Raw genomic sequence first — 24,855 nt, forward strand, 5'->3', positions numbered from 1 at the left:
TGGTCCTAGTCAGACTCAATGTATTGCGAAACCCTTCCTTATGAGTCAGCCAAGCATAAAGGCATTTCAGATACCAGAATCTCAAGACTTCCTATGAGCCCTTTCTCAAAAAGATACTGGAGAATGTGCTCCATAAGATCAAGGAATAAGACAAGAAGAGGAAAATACAAACCATGAAGCAGTGGAGCCAACATCAGAGATAAAGCAGAACCTAGAGTAATAAGATGATGCCCTCAGGATGATGGGTACCAGGCACAGGGAGCAGGCTGGAGGAGGTCAGAAGTCTTTGGGAGGAGAATCCAGGTCTATGGGTCTGATGGAGTCTATGATATAGCGGAGCCAACCAGGCATGCTGGGGAGCTTGAGAGTCAACAGGGACGTAACTACAGTGACAGCATGGTTCTATTAAGAGAGCCAAGGAGATGAGCTGGTTAGCACGGAGGGAGGGATGATGAGGGGGCTAGTGGTCACGCCTGTGGAGAACTGGAGAACAACCCTAGTTGTCCAGAAATCATTCATCCCTCCCCAGTGGCAAGACAATTTTGCTTACAGAGCTGGAAAGAAATCGCTGGAAAAAAAAATAGACACAAAAGGTGACTGCCTTTAGTGAAGAAATGAAGGCTGGAGAGAGATGGTGGTTTGCAGAAGAGTCTATGAGGAAGTCTTTGGCTCAATGGTGTATCTTTCATAAAAATAAAACCTAGAAAGACAGAGATGAATGAAGGATATAGATTGTAGCAGCCGTACTAATGACATAAGATGGCATTTATACTATGATTACCTTCGTTTTTTTTTTTTTTATAGTAGTAGGCTTTATGCATTGGAGGCTAGCACTCTCCCACTGAGCTGTTATAGCCCTAGCCCCGATCATAATCTTTTAAAAATTTACTTATTTTTATTTTTTTATGCATATGGGTGTTTTGTTTGCATGTATGTATGTATACCACATGTGTATCTGGTGTCTGTGGAGGCCGGAAGAGAGCCTTGGATACCCTGGAACTGCAGTCACAGATCATGATGAGTTGTCACATGGATGCTGTGAACCAAACCCTGGTCCTCTGAGAGAGCAGTGAGTGTTCTTAACCACTGAGCCATCTCTCCAGCTCCCCTGATGACAATCTTATACTGAACCAAACATCCTGAAAAGAGCCTGTCTGGGGTTCACTTAGGCACTAGTGACTATATGAAGCAAGCAGAGAATTCGGCAAGATGGCTCACCAGGTAAAGTACTTACTGAGCAGGCCTGACCACCTGAGTCTGCTCTCTGGAACTCCCAGTGGAGGAGAAAATGGATTCTATGAAGTTGTCCTCTGACCTCCACATGTGTGACATGGCAAGTGTGCCCTCCCCACATAATACACACACACACAGTAACAATAAAAAGTAGAATTAAGAATAACTACCTTATTTTCCAAATTACCTATACTCTAAGGCAGTTAAATAACACTCATAACCAGAAAATGAACCAATATAACCTCTAACTGTATCTAAATCCCTGCCCCTATATCCATTGCTAAGGGGAGCTCTCATTCTCACCAAAGAAATGCCTTTTCAAGACATATGGCGTCTATTGCAGAGATCACAATGGGCCAAAATGCAGAGAATAAGTGGCCAGGGGGTACCCAACTCCAGTTGATATATCTACAACACAACCGGTAGACCTAAGGCTCAGGGAACATTATGGAAAAAGGGGGTGGGAAGATTGTAAGAGAGAGAGGACCAGGACACCTCCTGCTGGTTAGAGTTGTAATCTTAACAACATAGCTGCCAAAACTCGACCTTCACAAGGGCAACACCAGTTGACATGCCTGCGTAAATGGGGGAAATCTCAAAGACCCAACCCCTAGATGGAGCGCTCCAGGCAATCAATGGCTGCTGTGTGAGAGAATCAGCCTTCTCCGGGGATAAACTTCTCCCAGGTGATGCAATCCCAAGTGGTCAGCCCTAAACACACGTCCATACTTACAAAACTCAATGTGCTCAGCATCAGTAGGCTGTGTGTATCTGTATGCATACATACATACATACATACATACATACACATACATACATACATAAGTAACAATAATAATTAAAGAAGACAGCATGAACTTGAGAGGGGAGTGCAGGCATTGGAGGAGTTGGGGGAAGGGATAGAAACGATGTAAACATAGTATTCATGGATGAAATTCTCAAAAACATTTAAAAGTTAAAAAACAAAATAAATTTACAAAGAAGTCCACTTCCTTCCTTGCTGTCCCTTCTCTCTGGGTTTTGAGACAGGGTCTCACTAGGTAGCCCTGGCTGGCCTGGAACTTGATATGTAGACCAGGCCTCAGAGTTGTTGACTCTTTTGCCTCTACCCTTCATGTTCTGGGATTGCAGACATGTGCCATCAGGCCTGGCCAGCTTTATTTCTTATAGTAAGTCAGGTCACAGTTATTTCTATTAATAGAACCCAAGTCTTTCCAGTATATCAAGGGAAGATCCTGCATAAAGACATTTTCTTTCCATTTTTTCACCAAGCTGATATTGAGATGACTATAATTAAACTTCCTAAGGATTATGAATTGATCAAGCTAATGATTGTGCTTCCTAAGGATTATGAATCGATCAAGCTAATGATTGTGCTTAGCTTCTCCCCTCGGTACCATGAAGCTTTTCTTTAGACACAGCAACTCGATAAAAAGAATACTTTGTTTTGTTATCAATTCTGAGCTGAGGAAAAAAAAAAACAAATCTTGGAAGGTCATTTTAAATCTCCAAAGTCAATATTACTTGAACCAAAAACCCCTTCATCTTTTAAAACTTGCAGGGTGAGACACTTGGGCTATGGCAACAACAGTTTAATGTTTACAAAATGCGACACAATTGGCTCTGTGTGTCATTTCTTGAGACATCTCACAAATATGCCAAGAGCCCGTCTTATTGAGACGAATAGAATATTTATGTTCTGGGCTGCAGAGATTGTTTAGCTGGTAGTGTCTGTCACTCAAGCATGGGGACTGAGTTTGGTTCTCAGAATCCATGATCCACTGTTAGAATTCTAGCCCTGGGGATGGAGAAACACTAGGATCCCTGGTCCTTTCTGGCTGGCCAGCCTAGGCTAACTGGTGAGCTTCAGGTCCCAGTGAGAGACTGTCTCAAAAAACAAGATGAATGTAGTACCCAAGGAAGAATGGTATCTGAGGCTGCTCTCTGGTTTACACACACACACACACACACACACACACACGCACGCACGCACGCACGCACGCACGCACGCACCCCGTATACCCACGAACACACACAGTTGCATACACTATTAATGTCCTAATAAACTATCAGTTAGGAGGGAAAGGGCAGAATACTCATACCTAATTGCATGGGTCAAAGTTTTAAAATTCTAAATGTTACATGGACAACTCCCAATTAAGATGAATTCTGATAATACTGAAATGTCTTCAAGCTCTTCAGAATACTCTGATGTGTAGGATGCGCAGTGTCAAAACGTCTTCACAGGGTAGGCCTCCAGTCTGAGGGGCAGAGAGACCCAGAGGGAGTATTCCTCCCAAGTACTTGGGAGGAAGAGGCAGGCAGATCTCTGAAAGTGAGGCCAGCTTGGTCTACAGAGTGAGACATTGTTTCAATCAACAACAGCCTCCCCAACATCCTGAGTCTTTTCATCTTCCTCTTTGGAACTGTTGCCACCAAACGAACAGGCGGAGCTCTGACTTTGCTAATAGTCCCCAAGCTTGAATGGAGGCACTGGAAGATCTAGACGTATTGCTCCGAAACAGCACTGTGACATTTCAGAAAGTAAAAAGGGCACTTACTCTCTGACCTTCTCTTGCCCAAACCCCTGAAGCAAGTCCTCCCTCAGTTTCTTCTGAGAAAGGTTTTAGAGAAGAGAGAAGAACGCTGGTACTTCTGAGACAGGGGCACAGAGAAGCCCAGCAACAGGTTTGCTAGCGAGTGCCCTGTGGTTTGTCACTAGAGGACTGTACTGCCTTTGCCCAATTGACCCTGGGTACACTAGTCTACTTGTCAGACATTATAAAACCACACAGATGTCCCCATGCCAGACAGTATAAAACCGCACAGATGTCCCCAAGCCCCTGGGGAATTCATCTAAGAAGGCTTCTTTGTCACAGGAAGCTCTGCTAAATCAGTCTGTGTGTTTTTTTGCATTGATCTGTCTTGTGACAGGAGCCCCAACCGTGAACCTAGTAGCAGCAGGAGAAAATAGCTGTCTTCCTCTTCTAAGATAGCCTTAGGTCAGGCAGTATTTTTCCCAGCCTCCCTTGGGCTATTAGTTGTCATGTGATACATTTCTGGATCTGAATGATTTGCTGTTAAAGGCACAACTAGATGACCCCTCCCCATAAAGAAGCAGAGGCCTTGCAAAGAGAAGTTATTGCTTGTTAGGTTGGCCCAAGGTGAAGTCACCTAAGGCACCGAGATGGACACCCTATGTGGGAACCAGTCCCTTTGGGAAATGGAAATCGAATGTTCTGTACTTCTCAAAAGCCACCCGACCCTCATCTCGCAGAGCAGCCTCACTGCAGCATCCTAATATCTTAAAAATTTTTATTTATTATTTCATGTGTATAAATGTTTCGCCTGCCTATGTCTGTGCACCATGCGTGTTCAGTGCCCACAGAGTTAGAAGAGGGTATTGGGTCCTTTGGAGTTGGGTTTACAGATGATTCTGAGTCACCCTGTGAGTGCTGGGAACTGAACCCAGGTCCTCTGCAAGAGCAGTAAGTGCTCTCAACCCCTGAGCCATCTCTCCAGCCCCACACCCTGACTTCTTTTTTTCTTTTCTTTTCTTTTCTTTTCTTTTCTTTTTTTTTTTTTTTTTTTTTGGTTTTTCAAGACAGGGTTTCTCTGCAGCTTTTTTAGAGCCTGTCCTGGACCTAGCTCTTGTAGACCAGGCTGGCCTCGAACTCACAGACATCTGCCTGCCTCTGCCTCCCGAGTGCTGGGATTACAGGCGTGCGCCACCACCGCCCGGCTCCACCCTGACTTCTTAAAGACCAGAAATTCCCTAATAAAGATTTTGCTTACAATAGTAACTTTGGCTTGGAGTGGTTCTCCTTCCCCTGATGCTCTCCAGCCACTTTCCTGGCCAACTGAAACCACCCTAGAAAACCCCAATTCCCCTCTTGGCAGGACTGCTCTCCTCTCTCTAGGACGCAGAACTTGGCCTTTTGTCCTCAACGTGGCTCTGATGGTCTCATTCCCTCATTAAGCATCACACCCTCTTTTTTCCTTGGCTCCATTTTCCTCCTTCGAGAGTCCGAGGAGTGAAGACATAATGTCTGCAGTTTGGGCAGCCAGCTTGTAACCAGAGGGCAAAATAATAATAATAATAATAATAATAATAATAATAATAATAATAATAATAATAGGGAAGGCTAGCAGAACAGAGTGATGGGAACAGCCTGGATCTTTGAGGGTGTCACCGGGCTGTCCCCCTGCCTTCAGACTTTGTTAAGAAAGTGACCAATGTAAGTTAAGCCAATGTCTCCCACCGTGTCATTAAGTGTCATGACAATCACTGGACATGCTCTTGGTACTACCCTCTGGGGAATATCAACAAGAGTGACCACTGACAGCATCGGTGAATTATCCTGGACTTCTTACCACTCGGAAGACCACCCGCATCTCCCGTGGCTGCCCAGCAAGCCTCATCACTGCGAGAACCAGTGTCAGCCATACTTCTCCGTTGCTTGGCTGAAAGCCTCTGTAATGGGCTGGCCTCTGCTCAGTGGTGCAAGTGACGATTCATCAAGTCTGCCCCACACAGCTGTGCAGCCAGCTAGGCCGAAGTCCTGAGTCCCCAGCACCTCACACTGGCTGCACTGCTTCCTATTGGACTCATGCTCACTTCTGTCAACCTTTGGGACACATTTTAATGGATGATGATCATAACTCATGAGACCAAAACAGAAATACTTCCAAGCGAGACCTTGGAGAGCATATTTACAGTTTCTGAATAATTATAGACGCGGTGTGTGTGGGTTCATTTTCTGTAACAAATTAAGTATCTTATATGGTGTTAGGTTCGGTTGTACAAGGTGCTCAGTAAGAAATGATTTTTTTCTATGTTCCTATCATGTATGTTTTCAGCACACTCCTTTACTACCTATAGAATGCATATCTTACAAAGCTGACAGATCCATTAAATAAGATAACATTCATAAAGTTTTTGGCAGAGTTGTTTCTGGCAGAGTTTGTGATAGATACTAGGCATCTAATACATGTATTTTAGGATTACCTTAAACCAGAATATAAAAACTGAACATTACTTACTGGTAATCATAACTGAAGGGTTGAAAATTTATCTTCCATATCTATACAGTAATTTCATAAGCCTTATTAATAAATGTTAAAGAAATAGGAAGATCACAGCATCCCTTAGTCAGGGAATGAGTTCAATCTGCAGCCAGCTCTCAGGGAGCCGACTTGCCTGTGTTGGCAAAGAAGTGCCTGGCTCAAGTTACATCAGGGTTGTGTGCTTTTCAACAAAATATCCAGTTCCCTGCTTGTCATAATTCCTACTGAGAGCCTTTCTCAGAATTCCTTGTTTATTATGAACCACTTCTGGCCATGGAGGCAAGGACACGAATTTTAAAAGCTGTCTCAATTACAGGATAATACAAGCAATGAATGACAACCAAGCAAGATGGGGACTGTTCTGCCTCTCAGGCCTTTGGATAAATAGCTCAAGAGCTATGTGTGCTGGAAAAGCCACATTAGTTACAAGCAATGACAGAGGCAAGTGACAAATACATGTTCCTCAAACCATAGTGTTTATAAGGTGACTTTTTTCATTGTAGGGTCTTATCTTAATTTACCCAACCCTAGGCACCTCAAATGTACTTAGGTATTTAAGAAATATTAAGAAATACTATTTGCTGTGGCAAAGATGTGGAGTGCTGCTATCAGGGGTATGCAGCCTTTGCTCTTGGCACATTCTAATATCTTCAGGGAGAAAAGAGAAAAAATATCACAGCTACAAAGGCATGGTTCTTACAACATGGGACCTCAGAGAATAAAAAGGGATTCTCAGAAAATATGGGAACGGAAATTAAAAACTCAGTGGAAGGATTAGAGGATAAAGCTGAGTAAATCTCTCAGACATAGTGAGAAAGAGAAATGGAAATGAGGATAAAAAGTAAACAAAATTAGAGGATAAATCTAGAAGATTCCTACATATAAGAGAAACTGCAGGGGCTGGAGAGATGGCTTAGCGGTTAAGAGCATTGCCTGCTCTTCCAAAGGTCCTGAGTTCAATTCCCAGCAACCACATGGTAGCTCACAAACATCTGTAATGAGGTCTGGTGCCCTCTTCTGACCTGCAGGCATCCACACAGACAGAATATCGTATACATTATAAATAAATAAATAAATAAATAAATAAATAAAAGAGAACCTGCAGGGAAAAAAGTTAGAGACCCCCTTTGCCCCACTCTAAAACAATGGGTATGCAGTCTAAAGAGGGCCTCTGATAGCTCAGCGTAGCAAGTGACAAGCCAGCACTATCTCAGGAAACGCCAGCATGCTGTGGGAAAGAGGCCATGGACAGAAAGAAGGTATAGGTTATACCGAGAAAGCGGGAGTCAGCACAGGGCCAGCACAGACAAGAGGTGCCTATGGTATGCAGAAGGATGGAGAAAGAAGGTCCCCAAGTAATGACCCTAGACCTACCAGTACAGACCAGAACACATCAGAGACCCTGGGAAAGCTTCTATAGAGGTCCATGATATACACGACAATAAAAACATATATTACAAATGAAGAAACCAGGTCTGAAGATGTGTCTCAGTGGTCGAACAAGTACTTGCCTCCACGTGCAAGATTAAACAAAAAGGAATTTGAGAGAAGGGAAAACAAAACAAAACTCAAAACAACCATAGCACAGTAAGGTTCTATATTCTGCAGATGTGGAACCCTCAGACTCAACTGACAGGTTAGAATTTTTTTTCAGGAAGAGAATCCCATCTTAACTGGCATTTTCATTTTATAAGCAATGCAGTGAAACAGCCATTTATACAGAATTTACATTGTGTTAGGTACTATTCGCAACCCAGTGGTGATAAAAAGTATATGGAAGGGCAAATGTGAACAGCGTTTTATATAAGGGGTTTGAGCATCCACGGATGTTGGTATCTGAAACAGATCCTGGAATTCCAGTCCCTCTCAGATAGCAACACACGGCTGTGTAATATGGTATCTGCAAAGTTACAACAAAATCCTCAAAACTGACTGGCGAGCATAATCATGACAGAACTATCCTAGAAGTTGGGAAGGCAGGAAGGGTGGCCATGCAGGCAGGGGGATTTCGTGGATGAGGCAGGTGTGGGGTTAAGAAAAAACAGATGAATTTGCTCTTTACAGGGAGAAGTTATCAGCTAATACATAAGAGAAGGCTACAGAAACAGCAGCCTATGCATGCTGCTTACTGACATAGGTTTTATTTAGAGAGGGATTGTCCCAAAGAGTTGAAGACACAGGATCCAAGGAGGGAAACACATGTGGAAGCAGACAGAGACCTGTTCTTTCTCCTTGAAAATTCTATAGCGCTATCTAACCGCCAAACTGCATGTTTTTGTGTGTTTACATGTGTATGCACTTGTGTGTCTCCACAGATGGTTGATATAAAAAGATATAAACAGAAGGCGGATGAAGGCTTGATGTCAAAGGTTCCCTCCATTTCCAAAACTCTAGGATCAGAAATTTTTTTTTTCTGCTGGGGGTGGGCACAGCAACAGCAAAGATGTTGACATCTCATTTCCCAAATAAGGTTAGACTGGACCCTGGAATGCTGCCCACTCTCCTGCCCACTCGGCAGCAAGACAGATAATATCCAGCAACAATAGTTGTATGTAATAGGCACTAGTCCAGACGTACCCACATATAATAAAAGAGAAAACATCTGCTTGCAGATCAAGTGCTTAAAGACTCAGAAACACACGAAAGGTTTGATGAGAAAAAGAAAAGAGAAATGTCACCATCTTTCTAAGTAGCAACCAGGGTAGACATTTCCATTTTAGCCAAACCAGTTATTGAATAAATAAGTCTGGTTGGTTTTCATTCTTTTGTGATGTTCTAAGCACTCCCTTTCAACATGGGACAGAAAAAGAATGAGCCCCCTTCCATCATCAAATATTTCACCTCTCCTAACTACAGAAAGCAAAAGCAGACAATTAATAATTGCATTTTGGTTACTATTATACTCTGGACTAGGAGTCTGTCACTACCTCCTGTTCTAACACTGAATTTACCTAAGTCTCTGGACACTGTAATTCTCATAAATCAAAGCCAAAGGAAGGCAGGGATGGTGAATGCATTTGGCCTCCAGGGGCCAGGCACAGCTATCTCTCTGAGGTTAGTGACTCTGGGTAGCAGGCTTCCACGGGTGGCTTTGACTCTGAAATCCTTCCATTCCAGTGATCTATGAGTCATCTAAATGAAAGAGACATTTGTGGAGCTCATCCCATAGGCAGAAGTAAAACTAAACAGGAAATAGATCTACTTTGTTCTTACGTTGGGGGAAACAATGCTGGAGCGAGCCTCTTGCTGTATATTTGTGAGAGAAACAAAATGAGGCCCAGGCTTCAGGCAACATCCTGCACCGGAAGGCCCCTGGATGGAGGAGAAGTGGCTGGACTGTTGATACAAGCCTTCAAGTTGACCTTAGTGAATCAGAAATTCACTAATTTACACGGGACACAAGAACTACACGAAGGGACTATGGCAGGTGGGCCAGTGGGAACTGTGTCAAAGAGATGCCAAGGTCGTGCCGGCTGCTGGATGGACAGAGATTATCTTTGCTGGGTGCTGGCCTCTCAAAGACCACTTCATCAGGAATCGTCCAGTATAGGAAGCTAACATTGTATACTCAGCTTCAGCAAATGATCCAGCCAGTTGCTGTCAGGTGGACCAATCAAGTGGGGAGATTCAAAAGGCCAGGACTGAGAGGGGGATTTCTTTTCTTTTCTTTTTTTTGTTTTTCGAGACAGGGTTTCTCTGTGTAGTCCTGGCTGTCCTGGAACTTTCTCTGTAGACCAGGCTGGCCTTGAACTCACAAAGAGGATGTGTGTGCCATCACTGCCTGGCAAGAGGAGGTTTCTAAGGGCTTAGGAGGCCCAAAGTGACCCTCACATAGAACAACAGGAGCACTGAGGCTCAAGGGGACTAAAGGCTTTCTCTGCTTAGCTATAACCAAGGACTTCAGACACAGGGAGGTCAAGAACAGCTGGGGAGCAGAAAAGCATTTTGACCTCAGGTCCAAAGGCCTGAGCTGGGAGACAAATTTGGTACGGGCCAGAATCAAAGGGACTCCTGCGCTTAGTGTTTTTGCAAATAAACCCGAAAAAAGGCACCAGGGTCCTATTTTTTTTTCTTTTTTTTGGTTTTTTGAGACAGGGTTTCTCTGCAGCTTTTTTAGAGCCTGTCCTGGAACTAGCTCTTGTAGACCAGGCTGGCCTCGAACTCACAGAGATCCGCCTGCTTCTGCCTCCCGAGTGCTGGGATTAAAGGCGTGCGCCACCACCGCCCGGCTAAGGGTCCTATTCTTAATATAACCTGAAAACAGTGGCACTTTGCTATGCTTTGTATTTCAGATAGCATGACACATTAAACCCCAGAAGGGCCTCAGCTACAACACTGTTACCCTCAGCCACACGGCCCTCCCCTCCCCCAACTCTTCTGGGTATGAGACGCTCTAGAGGACCCTGCTTGGACAGACAGGTCTCTGGAACACAGAGCCTAGTCACAAAGAGAAACATTTCTCTAGAAGGCCAGTGAAGGAGGCTAGACAACTGGAGAGCTAAGAGAGAGAGATGCCCACTGTGATACATTTCCCTTGAAGTTGAGGAAAAATAAGAATGTAATTTTTGTTTGTTTGCTTTTGCTTTGCGAGTCAGGACCTTACGGTGTAGTTATGGCTGGCCTGGAACTTACTGTGTAGATCAGGCTGTCCCTCAGATCACAGAGATCAGTCTACCTCAGCCCCAGTAAGGATGTAGATTTTTAGTGCCACAATTTGAAAGACAGAGAATGAAAACAAAACCTGTTTTATTTTTTTAAAGGCAACAGCTCATTTATAGCCCTGCATGGCTGGATGGCCTGGATCTGCCTATGAAGAACAGGTGTGTCTGGAACTCAAAGAGATCCACTTACCTTTGCCTCCCAAGTCTTGGGATTTAAGGTGTGTGTCACCATATCTAGCAAGATGGTACAACTCTTAATTACTTGTATGTGGATGTCTGTGTGTGGATGCATGCATACAAGTGAAGATGCCCAGAGAGGCCAAGGGTGTCAGGTCCTGGAGCTGAAATCATTCTGGGAACTGAACCTGTGTCCTCTGCAAGAGCAATAGGTACTCTTAACTGATCCAGCTCCATCTCTCTATCTGCAAGTTCTCTCTCTCTCTCTCTCTCTCTCTCTCTCTCTCTCTCTCTCTCTCTCTCTCTCTCTCTCTCGGATATCTAATAACTAGCAGCCACCACCCACGCCTCCTCCTTTTTGGTAATATGGCTTATCTATAAATTGGACTCATGCAAGAATCTTACTAATATATGAAAGGTGCCTGGACATAATACCAAATTACCTCTGAGCCCTCAATTATTCATAATATGTCATGTATTTGAAAAATTCACTTCAATTTCCTGCCCCTGCAGAAATCTGTGGAAGGATCATGTTGAAAAGTCAATCACTCCAGAAGCAGTTCTATAGTTTATAAAAAAGAAAAGAGAAGAAAAAGGCAGCCATCTGGTAAATTCCAGGAGCAGAAGATGTGATGGAAACCCATGGTCCTCCCTTAGCTTTCCAGGGGCAGAGGAGAAGCAAAACTAACAGGCACATTGTGAAGTTTCTGTCAGGGTCTAATGTGCTCTGCAAGCCACGTATACAACTGGAGTGACACATGAGGTTCCCCCTTCCTACCCTGGAGACCCTGGTAACCCCAGCATGGCCACTGTAGTCCTCTTCCTACCAAGAGATTTTTAGGAAGGCTTTCCTTCAGCATCCTCAGGAATGTGAACTTCCATTTGGTGATCTACTTTCTCAGACTATATTAGGGGCATTGTATTTCCTTGCTTATGAGTACTTGCTCCAGGCCGAATTACAATCAGTTGAAGGGACAGGTTAGGGTCATAGTTTCAGAAGCCAGAATGTGCAGGATGGCTCTTTTCCCTCCTCAGTGTGTCTGCAGCCTCACCTGGGTTCCCCAGGCTTCATCAGATAAAGTCTTGAGTTAAGTGACTGCTTTGTCTATTCCATGTGCCCGGAATTAGCCAAGAGGGCATTTATAACCAGCATTCACCCTAGCACAGCACCTGGGAAAGCCGGACACTTTGGTAAAAACTGTGTTCTTTCATTGATCATTAGAAAAAATGTGGCTCCTTTACATAGCCCTATTTATTACACTGGCATACTAACAAACAGGCTCTGGGATTTGTTTTATAGGACTTGAAGTGGATTCCTGTCCTTGTGTGCACTCTCCATTGTAAATCTTTGACCCTTGAATTCCTCATCCACCTCTTTCTCATCTTCTTTTTTAAAAAGGATGTTACGCGAGCCTGGTTTTTATTTTGCTATCTGTAGCTGGTCCTCAGTCTACTTTGCAACCCTAGGGCCTCCGTGCTAGGGCAAGCTGCACCTGACAGGCTCCCTTGCCAGGTCCTGCCAGTTGAGATGTGACAGGCTAACACCAATGAGGAGGTGAGGACAGAAGCCCCTGGCTCCCTTCGCCCTCGTTTTTTGTCTCCCTCCTTATCTGTGCAGTGTATTGACTGTGTTCCTGCCACGGTCTCAGCTCGTTTACCTGGGGTCACCTTCCACTGTCCCTGATGGAAAGGTGGCTGTAGGTCCCAGGCAGTAGGGCACCATGGGAGATGCTTCCTCTGGGGATTCCTTGGGGGTTCTGCCACTTTTCCCTCCCCACCCTTTTAGCCTCTTTGCACTGAGTAAATCAAATACCTTTAACATTCCAAGTGGATTATCTATTTTCTTGACTGGGTTCTCTGAGTAGTAAAGAGCCACCTGATGCTTTCTGCCAAAAACCGTGCGGTCTCCTGCAGTGGGACGTAAGAGGAAGCTGCAAGGTGTTCAAGCCTTGAAGTGCTTGGTTATTGACGTTAACAGATGATTTGATGGTGGCATGCTCCAGGAGGCCTTACAATTGCTTTCTGATCATTATTTCAGTTCTCTTTACAGCAAGCCTTTGGGCCAGGGTATTCACTTAGACATTTATTACAAATAATTATTACAAGCGGGGCATCTCAAACAAACAAAAACACGAATGGGCACCTCTTCCAGACGGGGAAACCATGGCGCACCAACACTAAATCAGCTTGCCCAATGTGACCAGGCCAGAGGGACAGTTTGAGTGGTGATTTATTAAGATGAACAAGCAAGAGAAGTACCTGAGGCAGGGGAGTGAGCCAGACTGCCTGCAAAGGAAGAAACAGAAAAGCCCAAAGAGTCTGGAGATGCCAGACTGAGAATGTAACATCCAAAGGGTATCAGCCATGGGGGCTGAACAGTCCTGGATTGGGGTCCAGGCACAGCAGGTGCAACAACCACAGAAACACTGTAGTTACATGTTCTGCCTGTAACAGGGTTGGGGAAAGACTTGGAATGCTCACTCTAGCAACACCCTCCGTCATATTTTACCTAGTCAAGATTCCCCTGAATTCCATTCCTGTCAAGCACAGATGTGTCTTTGTAAACCAAGTGGATACTTTCTTACCAAGAGTCACTGCTCAATGGGCAGAGAAGCAGTTCTAAGTCCATCGAGGAAAGGGGGCAATAAAAGTGCCGTGGCAGCTTTCTTGTGAATTAAAATTAACATGACATACTTTTAAGAGTCTTTTGTTATATAATTATTGATGAGTTGAAATATGGCTGGTATCATGTTAGACAGATGGCCAGAGCAACAATGTTTTTAATAAGAAAAATAACCAATGACCTCTAGCACAGAAGTAGCTTAGGTAGGCAACAAGCCTGTCACTTTGTCTATTACATTTATTACTTTTTTTTAGTTGTTATGTAGCAAAAGAAGGTAGCACAAATACAGGGCTAGAAGAATTGATGTTAGGAAAAAAGGCAGTCAACCAACGTTGCCTACAGCACAGGACAAGAAGACCAAAAGCCTATAGGTCTTGATGCAAGAATGGTGCAGGAAAAAGCCTGGCAATCCGTGCTCCAACTGGACTCTAGAAGCAGACTTACACATGCCACCAGAGGTCTGCACAGCCATTTCCTGACCTTTTAGGCTACTCTAAAGAAGGGTCTCTCACCTACTTTAGTCTGGCTCTCCTTCCCTGGCTTTAATCTGAGCAGTAAACAATCTGAGAGAGGAGGCCTGTGGCTGCAGGAATCAGCTCCTCTGCTTCCCAGTTCACAGCACTCAGGCAGGAAGAAGAGGGCTCAGGATTGCCGCCACATCTTCTGGGTCAGCTTGAGATCTAAATGCTGGATTCATCAATTATGAAGGTTCTGCCAGCTGGCTTCCCATGTAGAAAAAGCCAGTTGCTTCTCCTATGGCATCTGCTCATCTCATAAAACTCCGTGTCTCTAAAGTGGACGAGCTGCTAGAGACAGCCACTAGCAGAACACGAGCAAACCATGGGACTGGCTACCAAGGTGATGCTGGCAAGGGCCTCTGTGATGCGAGAGCACAGATGCATTGGGATGAAGGGAGTGTTCAATCTGTATGCATAATCAGAACTGCAACTCCGCTCCCAACTGTGCAGGAAATCACGGAGAGAATGAATATTCATGTGCGTAACTTATTTCACGTCATTAAGCTGAATTGCTCTTAGTTTTGAGATTAAAAACTATTTGCCTCTCTAGTTCTGATAGCTCAATTTACCTCCTTTAAAGAACAGATTTCTTAGTAGGAAAGAAAAATCCAAGTATCAGAAATTCAGAACTTACATACCCAATGTTAGTTTGTGAAACAGGTTGCTGATGGAGCGTCGCTTCATTCCTGTGATCTGGGCACTCTAATCTGAGATCATGTAGTAGAACCTTTAAATCTGGACTCCTGGAGATGGGGAGATGGCTTAGTTTGTAAAGTACTTGTTGGCAAGCATGAGGACCAGAGTTCAGATCCCCAGCTCCACGTAAAAAGCCAGGTGAGGGCAGCATATGTCTCAGAAAGCAAGACAGGTGGTTCCTGCCTCTGGATTCCACACAAACTTGTGCATGCCCTTTCACAGGAACATATGCATAGACATACAACACACACACACACACACACACACACGGAGAGAGAGAGAGAGAGAGAGAGAGAGAGAGAGAGAGAGAGAGAGAGAGAGAGAGAGAGAGAGAGAGAGAGAGAGAGAGAGAGAGAGAGGATGTACTCTCAATCAGCAGTTAAAATATACTTTCAAGGCACTGTAACTCCTTTCTTTGCTTCCTAGTCAATTTTGAGAGTACACATAACAAACCAGAATGAATTCTAAGAAACAGCAGGACTTTAAAAGTCACAAAGAATGATCCTTTAAAAATAAAAGATTTCTAGAGACAGCCATTTCCCACTGCAATATATAATTTAGGTGTGGACTTATCTGGGTGCTATTCACTGCTTTAAAGTTAAGGGCTCTATAGAGACCGAGAATGACAAGAATGACAGTCATTACCCGAAGTATTTATAGCTTATATGAGCACAGAAAAGGATAACATTATGTTAAAATGAGAAAGCAGGCCTCCTGGAAGAGAAATATGATTCACAGAGTATCAGGAAAACCTCAGATGTAAATTGCAATGTCAATATTTGATGTACTTTCTTTTTTCTCTTTCTGAGTGCATTTTTCTTCTTATGCTGTCTGTATCTGGTTTTAAAGCTTAGTGAGCCAGATGAGACTTAGGACAATGTCAACTTATTACTTCCAGAAATATGATGTACAGCACTAAAGGAAATGATAGAACCATGATCTGAACATGTCTTTACAGTTTGCTGGTGAGGTTTCCATGCTGAATGAGCAGGGCGAACATTAAGGAATGTTCATTCGCAGGGATTCTTGGGGCATTCGTTCTCTTCGGGGTTTCAGCATCTCTGAATCCCAGGTCCTTATGATTTCCCTAAGGAAAAGCTAAGACTGTGGCAGGCCTTTCAGCTTTTCGTACACACCAAGGCTATCAGCAGAAAGACCTGTGGGAGGGAGCAAGAAGGTGACAGACAGCAAGGAAATGAAGAAGAGGGTGGAACCTGTAGGGCCCCGGAACTCTCCTCACTAGCAGAGAGATGCCGGGAAGGGTGAAGCTGTGTGGTGATATTCTGTTTGTGCTCTAACAGAGGCTGCCTAAAGATCAGAGGGCAGAGCTAGCCACTAGTTAACCACAGAGATCTGGAGGTCTGAATAGACAGGAAGTGATACGGCTGGGCAGAGAGAGGACTAAGGTGGGAGGTGACAGGAGCTTGCCCCCCTTTTTTGGCTGAAGAATTGGCAAGGTGAGAGGTGACTGTGGTTTACTCCTTTGTCTTTCTGATCTGTCAGCATTTACTCCTCTACCTGACCCTGGGTTTTTATTATTAAGACTGATTAGAATTCACGCAACAAAGCAGCTTGAGCATCCTAGCCGGCCTGTTTTAAGGATGTCCTGGGACCTCTGAAAAGCTTCCTCAGGTGCCACCGGGAGAACACTTGCTTGAGCACCACTCAGACTTCTGTGCCACAAGAGGGTGGGCTCAGTGGAGCAACCAAGATTGACCAAGGCCTCTCTACTGGCCTTCCCACACACTCGGTAAGTAACCGGCCTCCATCTGCTTTGGATGGAGTACTTTTTGTTCTGAACCCTGACCAACAGCTCAATAGAAGATAACAAAGTGCAACATGGCAGTGGAGTGCCAGGGAAAATGGCTTAAAGCATCCAACTTCAAAAAGAGCACGAAGAGGTAGCCAGCTTCTAGCAGGACACAAAGACTGGTTTCAGGACGAGGCCTGAAGAAACCATGCAAAATGCCCAGGGGTTGAATACCCCTTACCAAGAGACAGGGCACTTAAAAACCCTTCTGACAACACCAACAAACAAACACAAAACCCCAACCCCAAATACTGTTCCCTTAGTGCTGGAAATGCCAGTAAACGGTTCAGGAGCACATTGAATTACCGCTCTTGAGAATGACCACAGGAGCAAACCATTACAAAGCACCATAGCATCCTATGGACTTGTTCTTAGCCTTTCTGAGAACTCCCTCCGACCTCCCCTCTATCCTCTGAACTGCTGCTTACGCTCATGGGGTACAACCCGTGCATTCTGCTGCACTGTACATAGAAAGGGCTGACTGACTGAGAAGCCAAATTTGAATATTCATAGTCCATATTCATATTAGGCTAGTGCATGTTATTTTAAATTTCTTCAAGCTGAGAAAGCTGGCCGAATCAAATGCCCTTTACGTAGTTGAAGTGACTTAGGTTATTCACAGAGGAGCCTTTCTGGCGGTTCTGCAGGTGAAACACTCCATGCCACACCCTGCTGGCTCACACTTGATCGGCTTCTCCAGATCTAGTGTTGGCCTCACTCACTACCCTTGCACCTACTTTTCTATGTAGCCAAGGGAGAGAGGCAGAGCAAGAAAATGCAACTGGTAAGCAGATGCAACCACCACACTGTAGCTGGCCAAAGACCATGCTGAACTCGGGACTGACAGACGCGGCAGTTCTGAGAGGCACTAATTATAGCAATCCTTACCATAGTCATCAAGGTCTTATGTACAAAACAGTGCATGAAACTTCTCTGTAGCTATGTGAGTGATGTGAACGAAGAGAGGTCATTTTAAAGCATCTACTCATGGGCTAGGATGTAGCACAGTAACAGAGTGCTTGACAAGCACTTCTAAGGCCCTGGGTTCAATCCCTAGCACCACCAGTAAATTTTTAAAAAAAAAAAATGTAAGAAATTACTGATGAGTGTGATTGGCTATGATGAGGCCCACTTTGAACATGAATTCAAAACTAGCTTGTGTTACATGAACTCATGTCTCAAAAAGGTGGGTGGGGAAGGGGAGAAAACGAAAAGGGCCACAAAGATCAATGGGTCAAAGGCACATGCTACACAAATGTGAGTACCAGAGTTTGATCCCCAGGCCCACACAAAAGCTGACATGCAGCATGAACATCTGGACTCCAACAGTCTCGGAGGCAGACAGGAGACTCCTGGCAACTCATGGGCTGGCTACCCAGCCTTGCTTATGCAGCAGGAAAGTAGAGACCCTGCCACAAATAAGGTGGACGGTGACGACCGACACACGAGGTCGTCCTGTGATCTCCATATGTACGCCGACACAAGCATATCCACGTTCACATGCATGAATGGTCACATGTGTACACGCGTGCACGTGCATGTGCACGCACACACGGCACTCACTAAAATAAAAGGATGGAAAGATTTGTCTTTTTGCATGGAGCCATGTGTGTAATTCATTTCTACAAAACATAATAATTAATTGCAAAGGGAAACAGAGGGGCTTTTCTTTAAATGTATTTTTGCAGCAGTAAAAATAAAGCACGCCTTTTCTCCTACACGAGGCAGGGACAGGCACATCTGGTTGCTAGAAACACAATCTCAAAGGTACTGCCTTTGGCCAGAGGTTAACAGAGGAATAGCTTGATTGGCAAGCTGATCGAATGAATGTTACCTGTTTGAATAAAGCGTGGTCCTGTCCTGTGGACAGTGTTCACCGACATATAAAGAAGATGATGAGATTGTAGTCGCTAAGGAAGCAGCTTCGAATAATGATGGAGTGCTGGGTACCAGGTCTGGCCTGTGTCGGGATCCCAGGGCTGGGGGAGTGAAAGCAAACACATGTTCGTGAATCTCAGTAATATAGGTTACCTTAGACCTGCAATAATTTAACTTAGCTAAGAGCATTCATTTTACGTATCAGGCTGCAAATGAAATTATGAATTAACTGTGCTCTTCTGAACTACAAGAGAAATGTAAAATATCTGCTTGCAAACAGGTTAAACAGAAAGGAAATGACATTAATTTACAAAATGGCTTATGGAAATGACATTAGGGATGCTCTTTTAAAAACCTAATAAAGTGATTTAATCTTTCAAAATGATGGCATAAAAATTCCTAGGAGTTTAGGGAGATAATGTGGCAGAGATTAAAAGGATGACTGGCAGATGCAGGAACAGAGAGGACAGGCTTCACCCTCCACATGAGAGGCGGACTCCAAGGGGCACAAAGAAACCCTTTAACAGAACAACAGCCTGCCACGTCTCAATCCCATTGGAGCCTACACAGACTTCTGGACATGACTCAGGGCTCTTCTTAACATCTATTTTAATAGCAAGGCTGCTTTATAAAAGTGAGAAAGCTCTTATTTCTTTTTAAAATTTTAGGAGTTCAATAAAGTATTTATGTCAGGGCCGTCCACGGTCAGAAAGGATGAACCCTCCAGGGTTAGCAGTGACCTGGAGCACACGGGTGCTCCATCCAGGGTCCATATGGATTTTCCCCTCTCTTTTTGAGACAGGATCTTACTGCATACAGCCCTGGATGCCCTGAACAGGACATTGTTATATAGACCAGGCTGGTCTCAAACTCACAGATATCTGCCTGCTTCTGCCTCCTGAGTGTTGGGATTAAAGACATGTGCCACCATATCTAGCTTACGTGAGATTTTTATCTTTTCCCAAATTGAGCTGAAAAGATGTTAATGAATACAGTACAGCCTTGGGTGTTTCTGACATTGCCTGATACACACAAGGGTCCCAGATGATGTTTCTTCACTGTGTAAATGGAAAATAGCCATTCCAGGGGTCGTCAGATGAGTTTGAGGGCTTGTTTTTTTGGGAGGGTGAGGAGGTAGTAATTCGGGCTGACTCTAGGGCCCTACATACGCTAGGCAAGTGCCCCTCAGTGTAATTCCAACCCTTGAATTTTGTATTTGAAGGAGTATATTTGATGAGGTGGAAGGACAGGCATGGAGGGAAAGTGGAGCCGGGTCAGGAAATGCCGAACTTTGGTTCTCAAGTTTAGACAATATGTGAAAAGATGCCCAAATCTGTAAGCAACGGTCCAATTCATGTGAAAACAAAATCCCCAAGCATAATACATGCGTACATCCCACGCAGGGATACATCACGCGCAGGAGCCACGACGCACAGGCGCACATGACGCACAGGCGTACATCACACGCAGGCGTACACCATGCACAGGCACACATCCCGCGCAGGCGCACACCATGCACAGGCATACACCACACACAGACGCACATGACGCACAGGCGTACATCACACACAGTTGTACTACTTCCTCGTTTCCAGGTATTCTGGGTACAGTGGAGTATATTTAATTTCACTATAGCTACTGGGGAGCCTGAGACAGGACTACTGGGAGTTCTAGGCCAGCCTAGAAACCCAATAAGATTTCAATTTAAAACACAAAACAAAAACAATAAAAAGTGTCTGTTTAAACAAGAGTTATTTAAGAAAACAAATTTGGTCCTGTTTCTCGAGCTGTGAACAACTATAGTTTTCTGTGTGTTCTCATAACTCAGGCAGCCTGCTGGGGGAGAGGCCAACAGAAGGCAGCTTGAAGGAAGGGGCTGGGTATCTACCAGGAACTGCTGTCATTAATACAGAGGACCAAGGGCAATGTTCTGGTCACTTGCCCTATTGCTGTTACAAAGGCAACCAGAGAAAGGAAGGGTTATATTCCAGTTCCAGGGTGCAGTCCGCTATGACAGGGAAGTCAGGACAGTGAGAGCCTGAGGCGGCCAATCCCAGTCATCTGCACAGGAAGTAGACAGGAAGGATTGTTTATGCTCAGCTGGCTTTCCCCTTGTGTGATCCAGGATGAAAGCCCAGGGGATGGTGCCACCTAATTTTAGGGTGGGTCTTTTCTACCTCAGTTAATCTAAACTAGGTGCTCTCACGGGCATGCTCAGAAGTTAAACTAAGCTAGACAATTCTTTTTAGGTATACCCGGAGGTTTGTCTCCTAGGTCTCTCTAGATCCTACCAAGTAGACAATAAAAACCATCATAGGCGAATCACTAAGTCCCTTTGAAGTAACCCTAGACATGAGAATATGATAAAGAAACTCAATTTAGTATAAGGAAACAGATGCTGAGATAGAAAGGGACAGAAATAGCAATTTGTCTGATGACTCCAAGGAAAGAATGTGTCCACAAGACATCTTGAATCTTCTACTTGAAAGTAGAAGACACTTTGGAGAGTCTCCAAAGAAAATAATAATGATAATAGTAATAATAGTAATAATAATAATAATAATAATAATAATAATAATAATAGTCAGTACTCCAGTTTGGTTAAAAAAACTTTTTGGCAAATTAGAAACAAGAAAAGAAGTTCTTTGGTCTGGCAATCAGTACGAAATATGACAAGTTTCATTTTAAACAGAGAACTGTTGGAAACATTGTCTTTAAAATCAGGACAGGGCAAGGCCACCCATCACTGTATCAGCAGAGTCCCAGGAAGCAATAGAGAGAGAAAGAGCACAAGGTCTACAGAGTAGCACCAAAAGCCAGAACACACAATTCTTTAAAAAGGCACAAAGAGTCCACATCAATCTCTCTGTTTATCAAAGGAACACATCTATCATACTAAATAAGGAAATCCTAACATTCATTTAAATGCACTGAAACAGCTCTAAATAAACTGAACAGGTTTATTTCATCACTTCCACATGTGTGCACATAGGTGTACATGCATGTACATGCCTATATTACACACACAGAATAAATAAAATCTAGGAAAACAAATACCAGTATGTTTGCATTTGTTATCATGAAGGAGGTAGATTATAGATGTTTTCTTTAAATATCTTAATATTTACTATATTTTATGATAAATCATATGTCATGCATTGTTTATATGACATTTCATATTTATATAAATTTGTTGTATTCTATGTATCCTATAAAATGTTATTAATAGGCTATCTCTCAAAGCATGCATTTTCTATGTTTTCTGCTGTGGCTTTCCATTGCTCACAGAATTTACTAGAGCTCTTCTGTTTTAGAAAGTCGCAAGTGCCTTTACCTTCCTCATCCAGGCTGCTGAAACTTGTTCCTTCAGTTAACAGATCCCGCTTCTCGTCCTTCCAGGCCTGAGTGACAGAGGACACAATCTCCTGGGAGGTCGCCTTCAATGCGGCAATGGAGTTGCACCGTTTCTTAGAAGGCGAGGCCTTCAGAGCTAGACAGCAAGGAAGAGAAACTGTAAAGCGAGGGACTGTGGGGCATGTCCCCCCCTAAAGCCAGGCACAGTGGCAGTCCCAGCACTGAGGCTGGGGCAGGAAGGATCGGAGCTGGCCCGAGTTACACAGTGAGATCCCATTTTAAAACAACCACAGAACTAAAATAATAAATAAAACTTACAAAATTAGATTCAAATTTCTAAACTTACTATTTTATTTATTATTAATAATTTAGAAATAATTTGGGTATAGAAAGGTAAGAGCTCAATTCATATGTATGGTAAGGGAGATTAAAATATCTCTGTTTTGGGAGCTGGAGAGATGGCTCGGTGGTTAAGAGCACTGACTGCTCTTCCAGAGGACACGGGTTCAATTCCCAGCACCCACATGGAACCTCACAACTGTCTGAAGATCTAGTTCCAGGGGATCTGACACCTTCACACCAATGCACATAAAATAAAAGTTAAATAAACCATAAAAATATTTTTTAAAAATCTGTGTTTTGGCTATATTATTTGTTCAGAATGACTTGGTTTAAAGAAAAATATTCTAAAATACATTTGAGTTGGACTTTCTTTGGATTTTGAAATAGTCTTAGTTGAGGCAAACTTTAATTTTTAATCTTTTTTTTTTTTTGCTAAAGAATTGCCCTTCCTCCTCCTTGTTTTCCTTACGCTGGGAGGAGGCTGGGTGAGCTGGTAAATGCAGATGGTGGAGCGTTCTCACGACCCCAGCTTTATTAGCTGGGGACCGGGACTTACAAATGTGCCAGTGCTTAATCGTATATGCATGTTGCCCAATTTAGCCAAGCAACTTCTGGTTGCTTCTTTCTTTGTGATTTTCCACTGAAACTTCCTTCTTTTTGGTCTCGTCGGATGCATAATTCACTCCCATTTCTATCTGAAGGGCATTCTCCAACCTCAGGAGTATGGTGGGAAGCCAGGCCGGTGAAAAGGCGCTTCCCCGAGCCATGCTGAAGCCTGTGGTTCCACAGAGAACAGCTTGGCAGGCGCTGCTTAAGCTGTAGTCTGATCTCAGCCACTTAGTTCATGCTTTCCCACAGTAACTCTTCTTGGCTGACTATGGCTAGAGAATTTCGTTGGAGGGAGAGAGGGAAGCTGAGACCTGTTTATGTTTCCCCTGGAACTTGTTACTGGCAAGAGTCCTCCGGAGGTTTGCTTAAAAGGGGTGAGCTGACAGCGACTGGATGAGTCACTGTGGTTAGTTTTGGGACTCCCCTGAGCTTGGATTGCATGGCTCATCAGCTCTCTCTGTGGACAGGGTTCAAGAGATTAGGTGGAGAGTGACTTTGGGATTCGCGAATGAGGGGAGAATAGAGGGCAATCTCTCAGCTTTTGGGAAAGGCTCGGCTCGGCTTCCCGAGCATTTTATATTAACATCATCATCATGACGAGTGATGTTTGTGGACTAGGCTGTAGTCTGGAGGCCAGCACTCACACTGCGAATCTCAAACTGTCAAAAATGTCTAAGGGAAGCTGGCCCTTTGACAGGCCTAGAAACGGAGGGCAGAAAATTGGGCTTGTTCCAGGTCACAGGGTTAGAGACTGAACCCCTGGGGGCTCTCTTCTGTCTTCACTTGTTTAATTGATAGTTGATTTCCAGCTCTTTAGCGTTCATCTTCTGGTTAGGGTGTGCGTGTGTCTGGTGAACCTTTTGGATGTTCAAACAACTGATCTTGCCATTCCCCTTGGTTGCTCACAATTGATTTCAATGATGGATGAGTGGAGTGATTGTCTACCCATGGGGTCTGCCATAGCACCCCCTCTGCTTTTGTTAATCTCTTATGAACTCTGATACATTCCTGCCCTTTGCTGTGGGATCTTTAGATGTCAAGGGAAAGCTTCTTGTCTTTTTGGATGTCTATGCAGAGTATGTGAGCTGTGGTTCAGGGACTGCTGGGGTCCTTGACCCCGCAGATGAGCTTCAAGGTTGAGCTACTGATATAAGAATATGAAGGCATTAGGAGTTTATCAGAGGTTGCATGAACTATGCTGTCATCACGGGCCGAATTTAGAAGCAGATGCAAGACTTCAACTAGTCTCGAATAAGACAGCTACTCAGAATTTCCAAATAGTCACCTTTCTCGCTATTTGTTTTAGAAACCATAACTATCATCAAAATTATTTTTACGTTCATAAATTTTTAATTGATCTACATTAACATACTTAAAATCTTTCTGTGTGCATATGTATGTATATATGTGTGAGTACAGGTGTGCACGTATCCCAGCATTCATGTGGAGGTCAGAGGACAACCCCAAGTGTCAGTCCTTGCCTTCTACCTTGACAGAGACAGGGTCTCTTATTTGCTGTTGGGTACCAGGTCAGGCTAGCTGGCCTGCACACTCCCAGGGATTTCATTCTCCTGACTGCACATCCATCTCCCTGCAGGAGAGCCTGGGCTACAGGTGCTCATTCATGCATCTGGCTTTATATAGGTTTTAGGAATAGGAACATATATTTGTGGGACAAATGACCCACTCAACCCCACAATGGGTTTTTGTTGTTAACTGATAAGAACCAATAATTAATAATAGATTTTTTTTTCCAATTCAGATTTCTGTAAGATGTAGACAGTTCTTTGGGGTCCTCACTAACTTTTTTAAGAGTGAAGTCACCCTAAGACCGAAGGTCTGAGCGCTGCTTCTCCATTCCATCACTCTTAGGCAGGTGCTGATGGT

At 44.0% G+C, this 24,855-nt stretch overlaps 1 protein-coding gene across 1 annotated transcript in view; it reads right to left on the reverse strand.

Annotated features, from left to right (window-relative positions):
- Positions 1–24,855, reverse strand: part of Pip5k1b (phosphatidylinositol-4-phosphate 5-kinase type 1 beta) — a 263,329-nt gene that overhangs the window by 38,757 nt on the left and 199,717 nt on the right. Inside the window, exons 12-13 of the mRNA XM_038338361.1 lie at positions 21,998–22,153; positions 18,620–18,764 (exon numbers count right to left, since the gene is read on the reverse strand). Of these exons, the coding sequence (XP_038194289.1) occupies positions 18,620–18,764; positions 21,998–22,153 (301 nt within the window). The remainder of the gene's footprint in view (positions 1–18,619; positions 18,765–21,997; positions 22,154–24,855) is intronic.

This window comes from Arvicola amphibius, chromosome 1, assembly GCF_903992535.2.
Source record: "Arvicola amphibius chromosome 1, mArvAmp1.2, whole genome shotgun sequence".
Lineage (NCBI taxonomy): Eukaryota > Metazoa > Chordata > Mammalia > Rodentia > Cricetidae > Arvicola > Arvicola amphibius.